The sequence below is a fragment of the Takifugu rubripes genome, chromosome 5, assembly GCF_901000725.2.
Source record: "Takifugu rubripes chromosome 5, fTakRub1.2, whole genome shotgun sequence".
Classification (NCBI taxonomy): Eukaryota; Metazoa; Chordata; class Actinopteri; order Tetraodontiformes; family Tetraodontidae; genus Takifugu; species Takifugu rubripes.
The window spans coordinates 10,755,563-10,777,233 of NC_042289.1; the positions used below are offsets into that span (position 1 = coordinate 10,755,563).

At 51.2% G+C, this 21,671-nt stretch overlaps 1 protein-coding gene across 3 annotated transcripts; it reads left to right on the forward strand.

The window, feature by feature from the left end:
- Nucleotides 1-13,975: 13,975 nt before the first annotated feature.
- kdm8 (lysine (K)-specific demethylase 8) lies at nt 13,976-21,583 on the forward strand. 3 transcript variants are annotated; one of them, XM_011604126.2, is made up of 9 exons: nt 15,919-16,128; nt 16,569-16,812; nt 16,891-17,358; nt 17,955-18,127; nt 18,712-18,844; nt 18,925-18,975; nt 20,302-20,451; nt 20,549-20,641; nt 20,715-21,583. In XM_011604126.2, exons 2-9 carry the CDS (start codon nt 16,762-16,764, stop codon nt 20,877-20,879), a joined length of 1,284 nt encoding a protein of 427 aa, XP_011602428.1. In that variant the 5' UTR covers nt 15,919-16,128; nt 16,569-16,761; the 3' UTR covers nt 20,880-21,583. The 3 variants fall into 3 exon arrangements, with proteins under 3 accessions (XP_029692700.1, XP_011602428.1, XP_011602429.1); XM_029836840.1 differs by lacking the exons at nt 15,919-16,128; nt 16,569-16,812 and adding an exon at nt 13,976-13,996; XM_011604127.2 differs by lacking the exon at nt 16,569-16,812.
- The last annotated feature ends 88 nt before the right edge of the window (nt 21,584-21,671 follow it).

Here is a 21,671-nt window from a genome sequence, read left to right on the forward strand (position 1 = left end):
GGAGCGGCTGCGGAGTCGGTGCCGTTTTCTGCAGGTTTTAACAGAACTCGCGAGTCCACGCGGACTTGCAGTTTATTGATTCGGCCTAGATCTGCGTTGCACGAGAGACCGCGTGCGCGGCCGTGGCAGACGTTTGATCACGCTTCAGTTGCAGATGCCTTCACGACGTCGGCGAGGAGAGAAGCCCCGGCGCTCGCTCGCTCGCTCCTGTGATTTATATTTAAAGTAGAGAGGAACCTTAAGTGGAGATGAACGACTTTGAACGCACCCTGACACGGCACCAGGCCTTCTGAAATATTCCAATTGTGCTTGCGTCAGATCTGTTGACAGACTGTTCCGGCACCGACGTTCCTCAGCCCATCCCTGTGCGTCACATCCTTGAGGGGTTTTCTTTTCTTTCCTTTTTTTCCATCAAAATGGAAGGACGTTGGCATTCGGTCCACGTTCTTCCCTCTATATTAATAGGTCAAAGCTAAATTTGATATTAAGCACAACTTACATCTAAATGTTAACATTAGCTTGGCTCCGCATGTCTGATGATCTGTGCCGTTAGCGCCGGCTAATGAGGATTTAACAAAGGCCCCATTAGAATCAGTGATTTTCAGGGACAATGTTGATAAAAAATGCTCCGTTTTATTCTTTCACTGATGCATTCTGGAAAGCCTGCTTTAGATTCCGTCCCCGAGGGTCTAAAAAACGACTTTAATCCTCTTTCTGTTGTCTCTCTAGATAGCAACACAAAGGGACTGATTTGCAGCATCTGAGGTCCAGTCTTCCTAATCAGCCGCATGTTCCTGGCCTAATACCCCCCAAACACGGCTCCGCTCGGTACAAAACAAGAAAGCACTCCAGTCCTTTCATCAAACTAGTGGGAGCTCTCCATTATTCCAGCCAAGGCCAACACCATAGTAACAGGGAACAGGAGAGAGTTCTGCGAGCGGCTTAAATGTTGAGCGCTCCGAGTTGCAGCTGCAGACGCTCGAATTAGCATCCGAGCTCCCTCAGACTTCAGTTTATTAACATTAATGGGGAAAAGCAGCTTGAACCGGCGGCTCATCTGATAGAAGGGTGGGGGGTGGGGGGGTCTCCGCCATCCTCGCCATCACAGGAAGGCACTGAGCTGGCGTTGCCTTAAATTATTAGCTCCAGGCAATTAAGTCTGTATTATTCCTCCTCATCAAAGTCGTGCGTCGCGTGAGCGAGCGCACGCTGGCCTGACCCGTGCAGAGACTCACACCATGATGTGTAAAACTCTCCGAGGGCCTTTCTGAGGAGGCACCAGCTCGATTAACGGAATTAAAGCAGTTAATTAGCAGCTAACATGAAGGGGGGAAAATCTTCAGTTCCTAGGCTGTAGTGTTTCCACTTGACCGATAGGGGGCGCTCTAACTCCCCCTCCGCAGTCGTTTTGACGTGCCTCGCAGCACAGCTGGCTTTAATGAATCAGTTCTGACTTTTAAGGAGGTGGACAACAGTGCATGATGGGTAACTGAGTTGTTTTGATGCAACAAACAACGTGCAAATGTCCCAAGATGGTGAAATGAAAAATCGAGAGGAGCCGGAGGAGAAAAGTCAGGATATTCAAAAACAGAGGAAAAAATCTAACTGGTTTAAAGAAACTGAAGCCAGATTCCAGTTTAACCAGTTGATTCCCCATTAATCACACGGACACCCTGCTAACAGGTTCACAACCTCCAGAACTCTTGTTCTGATCCCAGGTTCCCTCATTAATTTAGAGACCGGCGCTGTATTTTCGGTCGACTTGCTTTAGTCTCACAGAATAAATAAATTAAAGTTACAACCGACGACGGAAACGCTGAATTCCTTCCTGCGGCTCCGTCCCTCCATGATTCATGCGAAGGGGAGGAAAAGCCTTGAGATGGTACTCACTGTGCAGAGAGGTGAGGAGGACACTGGGAACGCTGGGAACGCTGGGAACACTGCCCAAACCAGGGTTTGGGGGGATGATGGATGGATGGATGGATGGTTGGATGGATGGATGGATGGATGGATGGATGGATGGATGGATGGATGGATGGATGGATGGATGGATGGATGGATGGATGATGGATGGATGATGAATCATAAATGGATGGATGGATGGATGGATGGATGGATGATGGGTGGATGGATGGATGGATGGATGGATAATGAATGGATGATGGATGGGTGGGTGGATAATGAATGGATGATGGATGGATGGATGGTGGATGGATGGAAGGGTGGATGGATGGATGGATGGATGGATAATGAGTGGATGATGGATGGATGGATGGATGGATGGATGAATAGGTCGACGATGGATGGATGGATACATGGATGGATAAACAGTAACTGGAGGGATGATGGATGATGGAGGGATGATGGATGGATGGATAGGTCGATGATGGATGGATGGAGGGATGACGGACAGAAGGATAGATGGAGGAAAACGACGCTGCTTCCTGTAGCAGAGTTACAGCAGTGTGAAATGACGAATGTGTATTTGCTTCATCACCTCATTAGTGTGTGTGTGTGTGTGTGTGTGTGTGCGTGCACGTCTGCAGCACACCCCAGAGACCTTCACTCATGACGCTGCCCTGTGCCCCCACCTCCCCACCGGTGGTGCTCTTCTTGGGGGGTGGGGGGGTCCTGGGGAGGTCCTGGGGGGGTCCTGGGGCCACGGCGACGGTTGGGTGACCTCTGTCCTCCATCCTCCTCTCCTCCGTCCTCCGTCCTCCATCCTCCTCTCCTCTCCTCCATCCTCCTCTCCTCTCATCCGTCCTCCTCTCCTCTCCACCATCCTCCTCTCCTCCATCCTCCTCTCCTCTCCTCCATCCTCCTCTCCTCTCCTCCATCCTCCTCTCCTCCATCCTCCTCTCCTCTCCTCCATCCTCCTCTCCTCCTCTCCTCCATCCTCCTCTCCTCTCCTCCATCCTCCTCTCCTCCATCCTCCTCTCCTCTCCTCCATCCTCCTCTCCACCATCCTCCTCTCCTCCATCCTCCTCTCCTCTCCTCCATCCTCCTCTCATTCTCTCTGCTTCTCCCCACACGGCGTCGGCTCCCATCAACGACCCGCGGTGGCATTTTCAGCGGTTTGTTTGGAGCGAGCGTGGTCACAGCGGAGCTGAAAACACTCTAAAGGCTGGCGTCCCCCCCGGCCTGGCGTCCCCCCCCCGGCCTGGCGTCCCCCCCCCCCGGCCTGGCGTCCCCCCCTGGCCTGGCGTCCCCCCCGGCCTGGCGTCCCCCCTGCCCGCCCGCCGCTGCCTACAGTCGTTCTTTGCTGAAGCACAAAGAGCAAAAGAGGAAGTGGCGCCGACGCGCTGCAGGGAAGCGGAGTTAATTCAGTCCTTACTGCTGAGGAGCAGCGCAGCCCCAAACCCCCCCGGGGACGCTAGCGAGCCCTGAAGGACCCCAGCGCAGCCGCACGGCCGCCCGACTCTTCTGCTGCTGCTCTCGTGACAAAAAGGTGCACAAAACTGGGATATTTCCGCGACCTTGGTGACTTTTGAGGATGGAAAATTGGGATGAAACGGCGTGAAAGGGCCCAGCTGAACCAGGCGGAGGAAGAGAACCTTGGACTCCTGATTGTGACAAAAGCTCTTTTTCTTTCATCGCTCGAGGGTCTCCTCGACGTTCATGCAAACATCCTCTGTGGTTTTTCCTCTCAATGTCCTCCTCAGAGGTCCAGATGGCGCCGCTCAGGCTTCCTGACCTCTAAATCATCACTCTGTCCTCGCCACAGCTCCGCAGGTCAGAGTTCACAGGACGTGAGCGCAGGCAGGGAGGGACAACGGATCCCTCGGAAAGTTCTGCGCCTCCGGAACCTTCCCGATCGTCACTCTGTGGTTGCGTTTCGCCGCCGCCGCCGCGAATAATAGGAAGCATATTTCCAAAGCTTAATAATGATGAAAGGAAATCAATTAGTGATTGTGCAAAATATATCAGAGGACGGGAATATTAGTCCGTCCGAGCACCAGAAACATTCCTTTTTTTAATTAAGCACCCGCTATTTCTGTGCTCATATGCTAAAACAGATTCTGCCGCTGAATTAAGTGGAATTCCGTTAAATCCTGAGGGATTTTCTTCACTGCATTATAAGGAAAATCCCAGGCTTTGCTTTATTTGTCTAATGGAAAAGGTCTGGAGCCGGAATTTGGCATTTTAAAAGCTGACAATATTCACACGAGTGTGAGGAGGATCTACGCCGACAGTGAGCGCTCATTTGTTATCGGGGCTCGTTGGACCTGCGACCCACGCTTACCTTATCTCGCCGGGGGGGTTAAATGGATTACTGACGTACCAATTATGTCCAGGGTGGCGCAGCCATCTTATCACTCACAGGGAGTTTGAGCCGTTAGACATTCCAGGATTCATCTCGGAGGTAATTGAGACGGATGAAAAGGTCTCTCGCGTACGCGGGTGGTGGGTTTTGAAGAGCCTCGCAGCTCAGAAGTCAGACGGACACTCGGGACCCTGCCAAGATGGCGGCGCCGGAGCCAAAACAAGCGCACGGTTCTGGCTCGTCGGGCCTTGAGACATGCAGGAAGGCTCCAGGTTTAGTTCCAGGACCTTCAAGGATGTTCTGTCTGTGTAAATTCTGTCCAGGTGATCCAGTTTCACTTCCACAGTTCAAAAGCAAAACACTGTGTGTGTGTGTGTGTGTGTGTGTGTGTGTGTGTGTGTGTGTGTGTGTGTGTGTGTGTGTCCTGCAAGCTGTCAGCTGGGATGGGCTCCAACACTCCTGGTGACCCCAATTAGGAATAATAGGAGAATTAATAAACGTGTAAAGAAGCAGTAATTACAAAAAGGACAGCGGAGTTTGACAACCTCCACACACTCCTAATCAGGGTCGTGGGGTCAAATCCCGGGACCTTCCTGCTGGGAGGCGACTGTGCTGACGGCGTCCAAAAAGTTGCAGCGGGAAAGAGGAGCGGAGACGTGCATAAAGTTGTTTTTGAAAATGCGGTTTATGTTCTAAATGACTCATAAAATTGGAGGCAGGAGTAAAGAAATGGAGGGAAATAAATCAGAAGGAAAGTGACGCTGCTGAATGTAACCTGACCAATCCCAGTTCTGGGAAAGCACAAAAACCACACTGATAATTTATAATTAGGATGCCCATAAAGGCCTGTTTGATGAACCAAACCAGTCGGGCTGTGAGCTCGATTTATTTTGTTGTTTCATTGAAATCAAATTAATCTGTTTGCTTTCCAGCTCACAGACTCCTCTGTCATTATGTCCGACCATCTGCTGCTGCAGAGGAGGCTGGTTCCAGCCCCCTCGTTCTCCCAGGCAGCCAGAAGACCCAGGGCTCGTCCGTCCGTCCGTCCACCCGTCCACCCATGCGTCCACAGACGCCGCTCACAGGCTAGCTTGGCCTGTAACCACATTAGCTTTTAGCATTTTAGCATTTTGCCATCTCAGACGGACCACTCAGCAGTCATTCATCTCAAAACCATCCGAACCGCCATCGCCACGCTTATATTATACGAACGCAGCGGTATTACGATGCCAGCGTGGTGGTTTTTAACGTACGATGTTCATGTTCTGCTCTTTAAGGACGGACAGACACGCAACATTTCAAAGCCCCGGAAAACAGCGTTTATTTACCCTGAGTTATCAGCGTCTACGCCTCCAACGGCTGCTCTCTGCTAGACGTTAGCTTCATCACTGTGGCCGTTATTGCCATTTTATGGGGAGGCTTATGGGCAAAAGTGCAATTGTGCTTCAAAAGGCGAGAGACAACATGAAATCCCTCCTCCCCCCGCCGCCAGCCTCCCCCATCGGCGCCGCCGACGGCGACTCTGTGGAGAACGGAGCGTGGAAACATATAGAAACATGTAAATGTGTCCTCTTAATGGCTTCCTGTGCTGGTTCCACTGGTGGTTTATATGACGACGCGTCGTTAATGCACAGTCGGTTGGAGACGAGATGGATAAAAAGGCAAAGCATCAGCGGCGCCCCTAATTTACCAGAACGCCACAATTCAGGCCAACGCCGTGCACGTGGCTCCAAGCATCCGAATGCTAATTATATTTAATTATTCTCATCACACCTGTAATGTTCTCTTTTGATTCCCCACGAGGAAGAAAAGCCTCCCTGAACCAGGCCTCATCGGGGCTGCTGAGACCCACCGGGGTCCCGGCAATTATGCGGGCTGTCATGTACAATTCAGGGGGACACGCGTGATGATTGAGACGGCCTCACATGGAGCCAAGCACACGCCGCCGCTTTAGGGGGAGGTGGCGGCGGCCACATCTGATGCAATTAGGGAATTAAATTGCCGAACTCAAGCACCCGATGCATCACCGAGACCGAGCGCGGGAGATATTTTACAAACGCCACCGGACGCAATTCCTCTTGCTTGTTTGTACGAGCGGGCTAAATGAGGTGCCAGAGCGAGCCATTACCTCAAATTATGACACATTTAAGCCCGTTCAATCACGAGCTGATGCGCGTGTGCGTGCGCGGGGTCGCCTCAGCGGTCGGCCGCGGGACGGATCTCATCTGTCCGCCGAGGAGGACGCTCCTCCGACAAAGCGTGGCTAATTTGAAAAGAGAACGGCGCGGAGGTGGGGGCGCTTTCAATGAGCCAAGAAATGGGATGTATCTGGCCCCGGCAGCTCTGATGGAAGCGGCGTCGGCTCAGGAGATGATGGCGGCACGTGAGCGGCGCTTCCTGTCTCTCCAGGAGCGGCGGCGCGGCTACACCAGGAGGGGAGGGGGGGGGGGGGGGCTTTTAGCTCGGCTTTCATGGTGGCGTCGCTTTGTTGAGCTTTCAAGGCCATCCATCCATCCTTCCTTCCTTCCTTCCTTCCTTCCTTCCTTCCTTCCTTCCTTCCTTCCTTCCTTCCTTCCTTCCATCCATCCTTCCTTCCTTCCATCCATCCGTCCTTCCTTCCTTCCATCCATCCATCTATCATCCACCCATCCATCATCCATCCATCCATCCACCCATCCATCCATCATTCATCCATCATCCACCCATCCATCCATCCATCCATCCATCCACCCATCCACCCATCCATCCACCCATCCATCCATCATCCATCCATCATCCATCCATCCATCATTCATCCATCATCCACCCATCCATCCATCCATCATCCACCCATCCATCCATCCATCATCCATCCATCCATCCATCCATCATTCATCCATCATCCCCATCCATCATCCATCCACCCATCCATCCATCCATCCATCCATCCATCCACCCATCCATCCATCCATCCATCCATCCATCCATCCATCCACCCATCCATCCATCCACCCATCCATCCATCCATCCATCCATCCATCCATCCATCATCCATCCATCCATCATTCATCCATCATCCATCCATCCATCCATCATTCATCCATCATCCACCCATCCATCCATCCATCATTCATCCATCATCCACCCATCCATCCATCCATCCATCCATCCATCCATCATCCATCCATCCATCATTCATCCATCATCCACCCATCCATCCATCCATCCATCATTCATCCATCATCCACCCATCCATCCATCCATCCATCCATCCATCCATCCACCCATCCATCATCCATCCATCCATCCACCCATCCACCCATCCACCCATCCATCCATCCATCATCCATCCATCCATCATTCATCCATCATCCACCCATCCATCCATCCATCCATCATCCATCATCCATCCATCATCCACCCATCCATCCATCATCCATCCATCCATCCATCATTCATCCATCATCCATCCATCCACCCATCCATCCATCCATCCATCCATCCATCCATCCATCCATCATCCATCCATCCATCATTCATCCATCATCCACCCATCCATCCATCATTCATCCATCATCCACCCATCCATCCATCCATCCATCATTCATCCATCATCCACCCATCCATCCATCCACCCATCCATCATCCATCCATCCATCCATCCATCATCCATCCATCCATCATCCACCCACCCATCCATCCACCCATCCATCCATCATCCATCCATCATCCACCCATCCATCCATCCATCCATCCACCCATCCATCATCCATCATCCATCATCCATCCATCCATCCATCCATCCATCCATCATCCATCCATCCATCATCCACCCACCCATCCATCCACCCATCCATCCATCATCCATCCATCATCCACCCATCCATCCATCCATCCATCATCCATCCATCCATCCATCCATCCATCCATCCATCCATCCATCCATCATCCATCCATCCATCCATCCATCCATCCATCCATCCATCCATCATAACATGCACCTGATGTCGTCATCACGCCATTTCTCATTGGTAAAAAAGGAGCTTTCGCTGCAGCAGCGTTAGGTCAGAGGTCGGAGGTCGGAGCCTGTGGGGCAGCGCTGAGTTCAGGCAGCATCAGAAAGTAAAAAGCTGCAGGGTTTCCAGCGTGTAAGAGCGACTGCAGCTGCAGGCCAAAGGAGCAGATTTCTCCAATTACAGCCAGCATGGCCCGCCAGAGTCCCCCTGACACGTGCAGCGGTCTGTTGGAGTGAAGTCAGCCTGGCGGTGTGTTGCTCAGGAGCACCGGGGGCCCCGCGCATCCCTCCACCAATCTGTATTCTGTTTGAACCCCCCCATCCCTCACGTCTGCTTCCACCCCGGCTTTTCTTTCAGATTCAGCTCGGACTGGGTGTTTTCTTGGACCACCAGCACAGGTGATTGGCACCTTCTCTCTGAATTTATAAGAAAATCAATTCTCTAACAGCATCCCCGAGCACATCAATCCGAGCCGTTCCTTCTAGTCCCTCATTTTCAGCAGCGCAGGCCAAGTGGTTGGAGATAAATCCCTGACCCGCGCCCGCTCCGAGAGCTGCGGCCGACTTAATTGCCAAAGTCTGGCGAACACGGAAGACGCCGGGACGCATCATCTCGTTAATTGCGGGCTGCAGTTGAGAGATTGACTAATTGATCAAGGCCCCGCGCAGCGGTGGATAATTCATGGCGGGAGGAGGAGCCCTGTCTCAGGCTTCTCCTGGAGGCGAGTCGGTCTCGATGGTCCCTCGTTGTGGCGTGAGGAGGATCGTGTTGGCGGCCCTGCTGGCCGCCTCTCCCTCTAAATCAGAATCAAAGGCTGGCGTTGATGGGTTGCCACGGATGATACAGTGCTGGACTCCGAACGCTTCCCCGGACGGCCGCGACGCTCCCCGAACGCCATCGAGATACGGGGAAGATGTATGGTTGTGTTGTAATGAAAGCGCGGAGGGATCCCGGCCCACCGAGGGATCGTCTCCATCACGCAGGTGGAGAGGTAATCATGCCCGCGCGTGCTGTAGCCGGGGAGAGAAATGGAAATGAAATGTGAGGCAATATTACCCAGCTCTGATCTGATCTGTGGACGGAGTCACTGCGGCGGTGTAAATAATGTCTGAGGCCCGCCCGCTAACCGTAAACACATCCAGTGGACGGAGCGTCGCCGGGGTCGTGATATCGACACGGCGCTGGTCTGACGCCACGGAACAGGGGCGTGATAACCGGTGTTGCTTAGCAGCGCGTCCCTCCGCCTGAGATGTTCTAATGAAAATTCCTCAACTGCGTAATCTGGACGGATTTTTTCCGACCCCGGTTGGACGCGCTAGTGCGGACGAGGGTCATTAACGGTTAATTACTCACAGGGTCCCTGTGTCCCTCCTCTGGCTCCTCTGCGAGCTCGCCCTCCCTTCTTCCCTCTTTCCTCCCTAATTTCTTCACCCTTCCTGCAGCGAGAGGCTGCGGATGAACCCCACCCCCACCCCCCCGGGGCCAAATTGTGATTTAGGAGCATGGGAATAAAATGTGACTTTATCGGTGGAATCAAACCGGTTTTATCATCTGAGCAGAAACAAACAGGGAGGAGTTCCTCTCTTTTCCGATCCTCCACTTTCTGCCATTCTTTGTTTTTCAGGCTTTCGGTTTGTTGATGCTTGGTGTGAATAATCACTGTTGTTGTTGTGCCTGATGACGGCGACGCCTACAGCGTCCTCGACCTTGACGTTGTCCTCCGGCTGAAGAAAAACAGCAGAACGATGTTGACTTTTGAGGAATTTCCTTGGTTCCGAGAGAAGAAAATAGCTTGAATCACCTCGGAGATTCCAGCCGGACCGCGCCCGTAACGGAATGTTGCTCTGTTTCCTTTCGCATCAGCGTGAAGATTAGAGGGCGCATATTCGGGGAAGATTGTGCGAGTTAAACTGGATCGGCTGGAGTCTGTCGGCAGTGGAAACGCAGCCTCGCTCCGCCTGCCAAGTTTGCCGGATCTCAGTTCACTGCCAAATGTTTCGCATCCTGCGAGCGAAGGAGTCATTTCTGTGTTTCAACACGAGGAATTATGGCAAAGAGCGAGTTTTCCGGGCCAGACGGAGGATCAAAGGGTCTTCCCACTCACATTTTGACTGGTTTCGTGGATTAGGCCCACGAAGTACGTTATTGATTACTCCTAAATCCTCTTTGGTGTGCCACAACCAAAAGTGTGCCACAAAATACTTTGAAATATGGACTTTGGAAAAAGGAGGAAAAAGATCAATAAGACTTTCTACATAGTTTTTCTCTGACAACTGTGCAACACATCCTGTCATTTTGCTTCACTCGGTGCTTAATTTGCTACATGTTATGTGACCTTGGCTATGATTCCGAAGGCTATAATTCCGAAGATGTGGAAGAAGAAATGTGCCTGTAGCATAAAATCTGAGGTGGTTGTGGATAAAATACGTATAAAACAAGATGAAACGTCATTTCAGAGGTAAATGTGGAGTCCCAGCTGAGTTTTACAGGCTTCTGAGAGTAAACTGGTCCAGTTCTGGATGCTAATGTCCTTCGCCTCTAGTGGTGAGAGTGGGAATTGCAGGGATTGAGTAAATGCCTTCGACCCACCGAGGTGAGAAAGGGTGTATTTATTTCGATGTTTGCTCTGTTGGAAAAAAGTAGTCTGGCAACAACAAACTGTCCACCAGCGTGACAGTAACACTCACCCTGACGCACTCACCGGAACTGGAGCGGAGAACAGCGGCAACTTTGTTGTTGTGACATGGAAATTCAGAAAATCCGGAATTCGTCAGAGGTCAAAGTGTCAAAATTGGAACACAGAACTTGGCTGATGTATCTGCCGCCGGTTGACAGCCGCTTGTGATGTGAGCCCCGGGGTGTGTGTGTGTGTGTGTGTGGAGGATTTTTCTGCCTTTTAATGGACTCCTGGCTGCATCTCCTGCAAAGACAACGCAAGAACGATGTGCAATTGTGCCTTTCTGAGAGAAAAAGGGAACATAAGTTGTCCTCTGTTGCCTTCTACACGTGCAGGACGGCGCCCGAGAACATCTCCTTCAGCGCGTGTGCAAAGGTGAGCGCCGACCCAGTTAGAAGCTGGTGGTAGCGTGTGCCAATGTCAGACACCCACACCTTTTATTCCTGCACGATCCTGCCGGAAAGCGTTCTTGACTGCGGAACGTCTCTCCACGGTGGAGCTCGTCCTCGGCTTTGGACGCTCCTCTGTCACCTTTATTGTTCGGAAATGAAAAGGTTCTGTTTACACGTCATTGTAGACTCAACAACAGATTTGAAACCTCTGATATTGAGACTCATTTCGGTGATTTTAGCTGCTGTGTTGACACTTTTCTCTTTGTGGCACCTTTAGCTGAAGCGATTAGCCTGATCCCCCTTTGAAACTGAATGAAACTAGTAAATCTGAACGTGTGCGGCGGAGGCCTATAGGTAGCTCATAATAAACGCCGTCTGACAGCAGTGTGAAGGCTTAATCTCTGTTCCGCAGCCTCCTTCTGAAATGTTGAGGATGTCATTCATAAATATGACACGACGGAGTTCTCGGAGTCAAAACACTGTCAACAAAAGAAGCACGAGATAGGCCGCTATCTCCGTTTCCTCTTCGCATGCTAAGTGATTAGCCGCAGTGGGGGGAGGATTTGTTGCCACAATGCTGCTCTCTGCTGGCAAATGAACTTCTTGTGTGATAAACGGAGCTTTGAAGCGGTGCAGAGGTTTTTGAGCCACCTCTTTAGGGTTGGGGGGGGGGGGGGGGGGCGGTTCAGAACCAATCCTTCAGATTGTCTGGTTTCTTTTAAATAGACCATCCTGTTGGAGTTCAGCTGTGAGGTGCAGCACCCGGTAAAGACGACCCGCTGCTTCGGAAATGCTCCGACTCCTCTTCCCACAGCGTCACGACACGGCGCCTTGCGACTTGCAGATTTCCGCACCGTGGGAGGGGGCCATGTGCAGCGATTCCTCGCGAGCCCCCTACCTGCACGGGTCTCCCGCACGTTCGCAGCGAGCCCCAGGAGCCAACCGCCCACCTCTTTTTAGCTTTGTTGGGGAAGCAAAAGGAAGTCATTTTTCAGGAAACTGGAAACTGTCGGACGACGCTCCTAACCGCATCAAAGAAGGATCAAAGCAAACTAACGGCCCTCTGAGCTCGCAGCCGCCGGAAGATTCTCCACAGCACCAGAATAACGAGGTGAAGACCGCCTCCACTTTTATCTTCACCTTGCTTTGCAAGTGAGTCACATTTGTCAGAAGTGGCCCGTTCTTCAAATGAGTAAAAAACAAAAAAGGTTTATCCCAGCAGGAAACACATTCAACACTCTTGTTTTTCACCGTGACAGCGAGTCGAACCCGTTTCCCCTTCTGTCACATATTGATGTGTTTATCTGTGTTACGCTGGGATAATCAGACGCCACGGTATCAAACGGTGGGGCAGGGATGTGACTCCGGGCCCACCGTCCCGGTCTGCCCGTGCTAAAACAGCTGTTTGAGCTCTAATTAAAGGGAACTAGCAGGTGTCACCTGAGCCCCAAATGCAGGGGCACACCTGGCTGCATCCATCTGATCCAAAGTGGTTCTGACAGGCCGCCGGCGCTGCCGCGTCCCACATTAAGCCTCTGGAACCGAGCACCTGCTCGGGGCAAGCGGGCAAGGGTGTTTTGCTAATTTGGCTCGGTTGGAATGCGTGTCGCGCATCGGCAGGCGCCATGTTTGTGCAGCGAACCCGGGGGAGAGCTCCGTTATCCCCGCCCCTGACCCGGCGCAGCCAGCCCTGACCTGTGGTCGCCGCCAGCCGAGGGCGGCGAACACGGGGGATAATTGTCTGTGGAAAACTCCCACGGGCTCGTTTCTGATCCGCTGGTGATTTCACAGGACGTTTAATTTAACGCCTCTCGTTTGTTACCTTCTCGGGGGGGTTTCTAAGCGCCCGTTACTAGGTTCTCCAGGAAGACGGCGACCTTTAACCTCGGCTAGGTTTCACATCTGCATAGATCGTCTCGGGTACAAACGCAACGCTGCGTTTCAGGCTCAGCGGCCTTCAAATCCCGGCAGAACGGCCCAGTTTTGAACGGGCAGCCACCACTTCGCCTCAGCCGAGAAACAAGCTCGAGTGGCTCAAGTGGGTTCTGCCGAGGGTCACGGCGCGCGTTCTGTCGTAATGGTCTTTTTGTGCCACAACAATGCGTTCATTTCATGTCAACAGGCTACGGCGGGCAGTTTATGTCGAGCTAAACAGTGTTTAATTGGATTCCGATCCATGGCAACGCCGCCAGAGGCGCGTGTCCGTCCTTTATGTCAGCAGCACCTGGAGTGTGGTGATGGTGATTACATCCCTCCCGGGGCGTCGCAGCGGTTCCGGCCTCTGGGAATACGCTGCCGACTGTCACGGTCTCCGCCGCCCGGTTAAGCCGCCGGCTAAACACGGGGCCGCCGCCGATGTTCTTTGTCACGGCCCTGCAGAGACACCAAATTAATTACCACACAAGCACAGGAACAGTCGAGATTCCAAACAACAGAGAACGCCCCCATCCCCCCTCTCAAGCCGAGATAAATTAAATGCAGTTTTGGAGGATTTCGCTGTATCACGGTACCTTTATTTTCAGCCCGTCCGCTGAGGCGGGAGGAAAGAATTCAGGCTTTAATGCCCCTCGATTCCTTGCGGTATCAGGGAACAGACATCACGTCTCTTTCACTCTCCTTCATCACCTCCTTTGCATTCTCCGTCGCTGCTCTGCCTATTCTTCTGCAGGTTAGAATTTGCTGTTATTCCATTTGTTCTGCTGTTACCGGGAGCGAGCGACCGAGGAGAACGAATTCTCCCTCCCTCGCTCTCCGCTGCTTGCGCGATGGCTGACACACTTCTCTTTTGTTCAACATTTCTTTCTCTTTGTGCCGTGTGACTAACGTAGAGAATACAGGGAGGATATTTATACGCACCAAACACAGCGACTGATGAATGATTAACAAAAGTCACTTATAAAAAGAAATACAGTTGCATTTTTTCATTGCGCCAGCAGCCAATTAGCTTAGCTTAGAACAAAGGCTAAAGAAAAATCCCTAAAATGGATGTTTAAATCACATCATTTGATTTGTGGTGTGGTGTTTGTGTGTTATGGAGGAGTTCGGTGATTTATACCGCAACCTGCCACCAGGTGGGCCACCAGGATGTTAGTTGCCTTTCCTAATAGCGCTGCTGGTACAGACTAAAGCAATGTGAGGGGGGTTTACTGGAAAGGAATGGCGTGTGGAGAACATGGTGAAAGCGTGTTCATCGCTTGAGAGTCAAACCTGCCATTTATCTCAGACTGATACCAGCTAACAAGGTCCTGCAGGAGCGACTGCAGCCTCGTTTTACATAAAGTTCACTGACCCCTGCTGACGGAGACCAGACAGGTGGACCTTCCCTGGTGAAGAGGGAGGTAAAGGGGCCACGTCTCTGACCTTAAGCGTAAACCCACGGTGTCTTGCGAGCGCAGAGTGAGATGTGTCAGAATAATGCATACCTCCCCTACTGGGACCAAGTCCACTGCTACCACATGCACCTGCGTGCACAGGTGCAGAAACCCAGTTCACAGCACAAGTGTCAAGACTCTGAACATGCCAGCACTCGGTACCTGAGTGCTGCGATCATGCTGAAACTGCTGTGTATATATATAACTATAGGTTCTTAGCTGTTCCCAGGAGTGCGCTCTTCTCTGATGTGGTTCCTGGTAGCTGTTGGAGCATCTACTCAGCTTGGGTGTTACTGCCCCTAGTGCCCTGATCACTACTGGGACCAGTGTTGCCTTCACACCCCACATTCTGTCTATCTCCTCTTTCAGCCTATTTCTCCAGCTTCTCGAGTTCCTTTATAAAACTTATCATCAAATATTGTTTTCTCTTGGCTTGTATTCTTTAAATTGTGTTAGATTTTCAATCTACATTTTCCTAAATGTAAGAACTTTAAAGAGTAAACGCACCCCACTGCATTCTTTGCCTTCGTGTTAATTCCCCACCTCCATGTGGGGAAGCGAGAGAATTCTGCAGTTTACACAGGGAGAATGAGCTGAAGTGCCTGATGCATTTTAAATTCCCTTGTGGGCCCCGGTGAGGTAGGCTCCCCCTCCTGATTCGATCTGTTTTACATACAGTAACAGCTGCAAACATTGTAGCGAGATTATTTGAATTTCATCGTGTTTGACATTTGATAATGGTGACGTGTGTTCACAGATTCTACACCTGTGCTCTCCTGTCCTGTTTGTTCAGGCTTTTCCCCTTTTCTTTTGAATGAAAAGAGAGACGGAATATAAAAATTCTCAAGGATCTGTGTGAGACATGAATGCTAAACCTCCAATCGAGCCAAAAATTTGTGCTGTAACCACCATCATGAAGGCTTAACTTATTTATCTTTACCCCACTGCATATATAATCAGGTTTCACTCTAAATTTTAATTTCAGTTTTCCTCCATCTGGGTGATAATGTATTAAATAAAAGAGTTCTGATGAGAGAGTAACACGTTTTCGTGCTGCCACCGTTTTGACAGATGGGACAGTGTAGGAGCAGCGTGTGGGAGGGCGCATGCGCAGTGCGACGCCGGTGCTGGTTGGCACTCAGGTGCGTCTACATTAAAAATGAATCAGTAATGTGGGTTTAAAATGAGATTTTCATAAGGTGGAGCACAGGCAGTTGTTACCACTACCTACGGGAACGCAGACGAGCGCTTTGATATTCTTTACCGATTTGGGGAACCTACCACGCGGAACTGTTATTTTTTTATCCCTGTTTCCCTCCGGTATAATTTTGCTGTGTGACATGTAGAGAAGATGCGGTTACATCTGCGTCTTTTAACAATCTTTGATCAATTAAATTGAATTAAAGTAACGGTGTAAATATCGGAATAGGTACGTACAACTTATACTGTTTAGAATTACTGGTCTCGAAACCTTCGAACGTCAAGGTTGATTCTGAGGATGAAATTCACGTAGCTGATTAATTAAACTGAATGCTGTAGACAGGCTGCTTTATTTACCTTTTGGTGTCTCTCCGGAAATTTATTTCAGCATTATAGCCAATTTCACGGGGAGGAAAAGTTAATGTGCAATGGCTTCACGGATAATATTAATTTCAATAGTAATGAAATTATATAGTTTGGTTTGCACAGACTTATTTTGCAAATTGTCCCACCTCACTAAAACAGATAGTTTAGACAGATAAGTTGCGCTGCATATTTCTAGTGATAATACCTAAATACAACCATTCACTTAAGCTCCCCGAGCTGTATTTATGTGTGAGTCATGTGCTCAGATTTGGCTGCTGTATCCGTTGGCTTTATTTCCTAAAGGAAGCATCCAAACAGAGCCGGAGTCACATGGAGGCAGAGTTGGCAGTTATGGAAGCAACGCGGCAGAATGGCGTCACTGTTGCTTCGCATTTGCCAATTTGGACGTGAAGAGTTTAAATCTGCAAGTGTTTGGAGTGTGCATGGATCACTGGGTGGGCAGCAAACTGACACCGGCAATGATTAACAGGCAGAGATGATATTTACCTCTGGAAACCACCCTGACTGTGTAGACACCAACCAAATGGTGCAGATTTATTCTAATATTGCAGGTTTTTGGGAATCCACTGTTGTAATTGAGCTTCACTCTGGCTCTTTGATCCAGACCTTGCCCTCGATGGCCACGCTGTGGTCAAAGATCTCCGCCGTCCTTCCTCTCAGTGAGGAAGAGTTCCCGCTACAGTTCAGCGACAAAGTGGAGTCAAGCGTGGTGGAGATGCTGAGGCGGTCCAGACAGCTGTTGTACCGGGAGACCGCAGGAACCCGCAGGATGCTTCAGGCTCAGATCATCTTGGATTACTCGTGGGAGAAGCTCAACACGGGCACCTGGCGCCACGTGGACAAAGACTGGAGACGGGTCTATTCCTACGGCTGCCTGTTCAAAGTGGCCGCGCTGTGTCACCGGGATCCGTCGGCGGATGACGTCCTGCAGGCTGTGCGGACGTGTGACATGGCTCTGCTGATGGGCGCCGCCATCATGGACAATATACTTCAGGTTATTGTTCAGATTCTGCAGCGGGAAGTGAGAAAATCCACTGAGGAAGAGGACGAGGCTGAACACTCTGAGGTCAAGGTGGGTGGGCTGTTTGTTGAAAATGCTCTCACTCTCTTCCAGCGCTTCTGTCGTTTCAATGTTTATGTTCTCATCGAAATATACACCAGGGTTTTTGTCAAGGCTGTTGTTTTCGGCCGTGACCTGCCTGGCCAGCACGCTAAGTGCTAGAACAACCGTTTAGACTCCGGCTCGTCCGTTCATCTCAAACTGCTGTGTAATACCAGGTTTGACCCCCTGATTGTGTTTGAAACTTCCCCCCATTAGCGCGTGGGTGTGCAGCCTCACGGTGCCCTGGAACAGCAGCTCATTATAGCGCTGGCAGCCAGTGTCACAGCGCTGAGCCCCAGGTTACAGTGATGGAACATGAATAATTCATCTCGCAGGGAAAGTTCCTACAGCTCCTAATACTGTGGAATTTAAATGTCCTCCCATTGAACACAATTTCAGCTGCGCTGGCCACGTCGTCGCTGTCAGAAAGTGTTTTAATACTCGTTCCTGGGCGTTCAGTAACAACCCAACTGCACAGAGACGAGGTTTCGTTCTGCTTTCTCTGACTTGTCTGTTGGAAATGAACGGCTGTAACGAGCCGGCGTTGTGTTTGGCATCATTAACAGAGAATAAAGACGGCGCGCCCACACGTTCCTGTGATCAGAGACGAGTTGGCAGTTCCCAGAGTGAAGCGCCCTTCTCTGGAGAGCTTCAGCACCAACTACCTGCTCCCACACAAACCGGCCATTCTAGAAGGGATCACTGACCACTGGCCCGCCTTCAACCAGCACCCCTGGAGGTTTGGGCTCTCAAAGAGCGCCATTTGCATGATATCATTAATCAGTGCGCGTATGCACGTTGCTCTGTTCTGTGTCACCCCCCCAATTATGAAGCCATTAATCATCAGCAGGAGAGTCGATTAACTTCGCCGCCGAAATCCGCCTCGTCTAAAAGCTCCTCGCCGCGGCTGCGGGAAGAAGACAAAAGCTGCAGGAGGTGACCTAAATCTCACCGCGGGTCGGCGCCGGGCGCCGGGTTACATCCCGCGCACGTTTCAGGCTTAATTGCCAGAAAATGTGCGGGAGCGGCGGCGAAATGAGACGAGTTCCAGTCGGTTTAGTTGTCAAAACAGTTGTGATTGAAGGCCTCTAATGCGTGACACCAGAGTGCGATATAACCGCCCCTCCATTGAAGATATCTTTCACTGTCCTCCCTCTCGCCGCTCGCCGCTGACAGCTGACATACGGCTGCTGGCGACTGATGGCAGAGGAGGAGGAAGAGGAAGACACCCGGAGGAGCACAAATGATGTATTTCTGCGCCGTCGCCGAATCCTGAATGAGCAGTTGTTTTTAATACGCGTTCGCTCCTCCGCCTCCACGCAGCATCGAGTACCTGCGGTCCGTGGCCGGGTGCCGGACCGTCCCCGTGGAGGTGGGGTCCAGGTACACGGACGAGGAGTGGTCGCAGACGCTGCTGACCGTCAATGAATTCATCGACCGCTACATCACAAGAAAGGTGAGTGTGAGCGTGAAGAAGGTTGTGCTCCCGACTTTAGAGTAATAATGTGCTTTTTTTTTAATTGCACGGTTGTTTAGGGCGGAGCCAAAGCTGTAGGCTACCTCGCGCAGCACCAGCTGTTTGACCAGGTATGACGTCGCCCCTCAGTCTGACCTTTGTCCTCACTTTTCTCAGTTCCTCCAGCTTTTGTTTGAACGCTCTCGGCTCCGCTGTCCTGATTGTCCTCCGCGAGTCGATGCGGCGTCTGGCGGTGAACTTTCTAAAAAGGGCACCTTGTCAGCCTCAAAGTTTGGTATTTTGGGCCGTTATGATGAATTCGAATGAGGCCAAACAAAGACTCATCACTCACATCGATTTTTCACACCTCCTGTAATCAGCCGTTGGCTCGCACGTGGAGCTGGGAAAACAAATCAGATGTTTCCCTTTACGTAATTAGCGCACGTTCGTTATCATTTGCCAGCGCGTTTTCTTTTGATTATGGAGAATAATTGGAGACTCCAGCCTGGAGCGAGCTTACGTGCAGAGAATGGGGAGCGGAGCTGCATGTCTAACGACGGCACCCATTATGAAGCGACTCATCTGAAAGCTAAGTGTTGCGGCCACGAACCCTCGTTTGTTATCATTACGGCGACAGCGGCGTCTGGTCCTGCGCGCAGCGAGGGCCCCAGATATTAAATCTGCGAGAACAGACAGGTGGGGTTATTTTGGTATTCAGCACCAGCGCACTTGCATGGGGGGAAAAAAAAGGGGGAATCGGAATCATCGCCGGGGAGAAAAACTCTTGACGGGCCCAGTCCTGATTGTAATGACAGGAAAAGATTTCAGGGCTAATTCATCAGAAACGGGCTGTGGCCCCTGGCGGCTCCCTCGCCCGGCGGCTACAGCGGGAAATGAGCTGGAAAAGTGGCAGGAATGTCGGGTGGGTGAGCTCTGTCCTTGGACTATAGAGTGTATCTTTAAATATTCATAAGATTGAGATTTCCAGGAATAAGTTGAAGCGTTAATGTTGCTAATTTGTCTGCATGAATCAATAGCAAGCTAATATGTAAAGGCAGAGCGTCTTGATCGCCCTCTAGTGGCTTGAGCTTGTTGAGGCGACTTCTGAGGGTTTTATTCAAATTGGTTTGGTTTGATCGGTTTATTTCTAACCTATACCTAGCATGGGTGACAGCTGAAACAGATGCTAAAGCTTCTACACTGCCAACAAATGGTTTATTAACATGAAGTCAGGCTGAGGTTTGAAAGTGAGTGCTAAAAGCAGCGCTAACTCCTGCACCGATGCTGAAAGCAGGAGGAAAGAGGAAGTTAGGCTGGTCCAACAGTCCGAGAGCTCGTCTTTGAAATGGCCGCCGGGTAACATCTGCACATATTTAGTTAACAAACGGGGTGTTTAGAGAGTGAAGGAGTCTTAAAGGTCCTCTCGCTGTGCTTGTGCTTGATGGATGTTGCCTCAGATACCAGAGCTAAAAGAAGACATCCGCCTCCCTGATTATTGCTGCCTCGGCGAGGGAGATGAGGAGGATATTACTGTAAACGCGTGGTTCGGGCCCGGAGGCACAGTTTCTCCTCTGCACCAGGACCCTCAGCACAACTTCCTGGCTCAGGTGAGGATACAAGCGGCGCCTCGTGAATGAGTTATGTCCAGAGTCGAGCCTCCGTTGCTGTTTGTTTACATGGGCTTCTCCCGCGTGCATACATCAGGTGGTGGGAAGCAAATACATCCGTCTGTACTCCCCAGAGGACACCGATAAGCTGTACCCGCACCAGTCCCAGCTCCTCCACAACACCAGTCAGGTGGGAACCAAAGTCCAGAGAGACACTTGGAGAAGATATGCAGCTCTTCCCTTCTGCGTCTGTCTCCCCACAGGTGGAGGTGGAGAACCCCGACCTGCGGCGCTTCCCGGAGTTCGCCAAGGCGCCGTACCTGGACTGCGTGCTGCAGCCCGGAGACGTGCTCTTCATCCCCGTCCAGCACTGGCACTACGTCCGCTCGCTGGAGCTCAGCTTCTCCGTCAGCTTCTGGTGGTCGTGACGGCGGATCCGACACGATTACGCGCCGCAAAATCTGATTTGTTTGCCGAATTAATCTGACGCTAATTCCCAATTATACGACAAGTACTGTTTGCACGAACCTTTGATCCGTGAACGAGCGGCGCGTGCTGCCGAGCCATTAGTCTAATTGTTGTTGCCGGTGATTGCGACTATTGTGCGGAGCGCTAGCAGCGGGGAGAGACGCAGCAGACAAATGTTGCCGCTTAACTCGTCTGATCACACACGCTTGTTAATCATTTGATTGGGGGCGTCTCTGCTCTCAAATTTGGCGCCTTTGAGCCTCCTCGCGCACGTTTGCCACAATAGCGACGCAACCGGCTGAGCCGCAGATGCAGGAAGGAGCTAAATCAGGCGCTCTGAGGCCGGAGCGTCCCGCCTCCTGCCGACGGGCTTCTCTAAACGTGGTCGCTTGCACGTTTCTCTCGTGGCGTGAATCCTGACTTCTGTGGGTAAATGCTGCATAATTCACTTAGCCTGTCGGCGCTTTGTTATTGTCAAGGATCTGATACAATTGACTTCAGATCACACAAAACTGCTTACTCTCATTATAATCTAATCGATACTCAATTACCAGCGAGGTCCCCGGGTCTATATCCCTCTCTGTTTCACCGAGACCTGTTCGACGCTCCTCTTTTGATTAATGGGCTCATGGATTTTCAAATAAATCTGGCAAATCAAGATTAAGTCCAGGAGATTTATCTTGTTTATGATGCAATGAAGTGGCAGCCGAGTCCACAAGTCATCTAGATAATCCAGAAGGGGCTGTTCCGGA

Excerpts from the sequence above, each read along its gene's own strand:
- kdm8 (XM_011604126.2), top strand. The coding sequence starts at position 16,762 with ATGATATTTACCTCTGGAAACCACCCTGACTGTGTAGACACCAACCAA. Across the intron at positions 18,128-18,711 it reads TTCAACCAGCACCCCTGGAG|CATCGAGTACCTGCGGTCCG; the intron begins GTTTGGGCTCTC and ends GCCTCCACGCAG. Across the intron at positions 18,845-18,924 it reads ACCGCTACATCACAAGAAAG|GGCGGAGCCAAAGCTGTAGG; the intron begins GTGAGTGTGAGC and ends ACGGTTGTTTAG.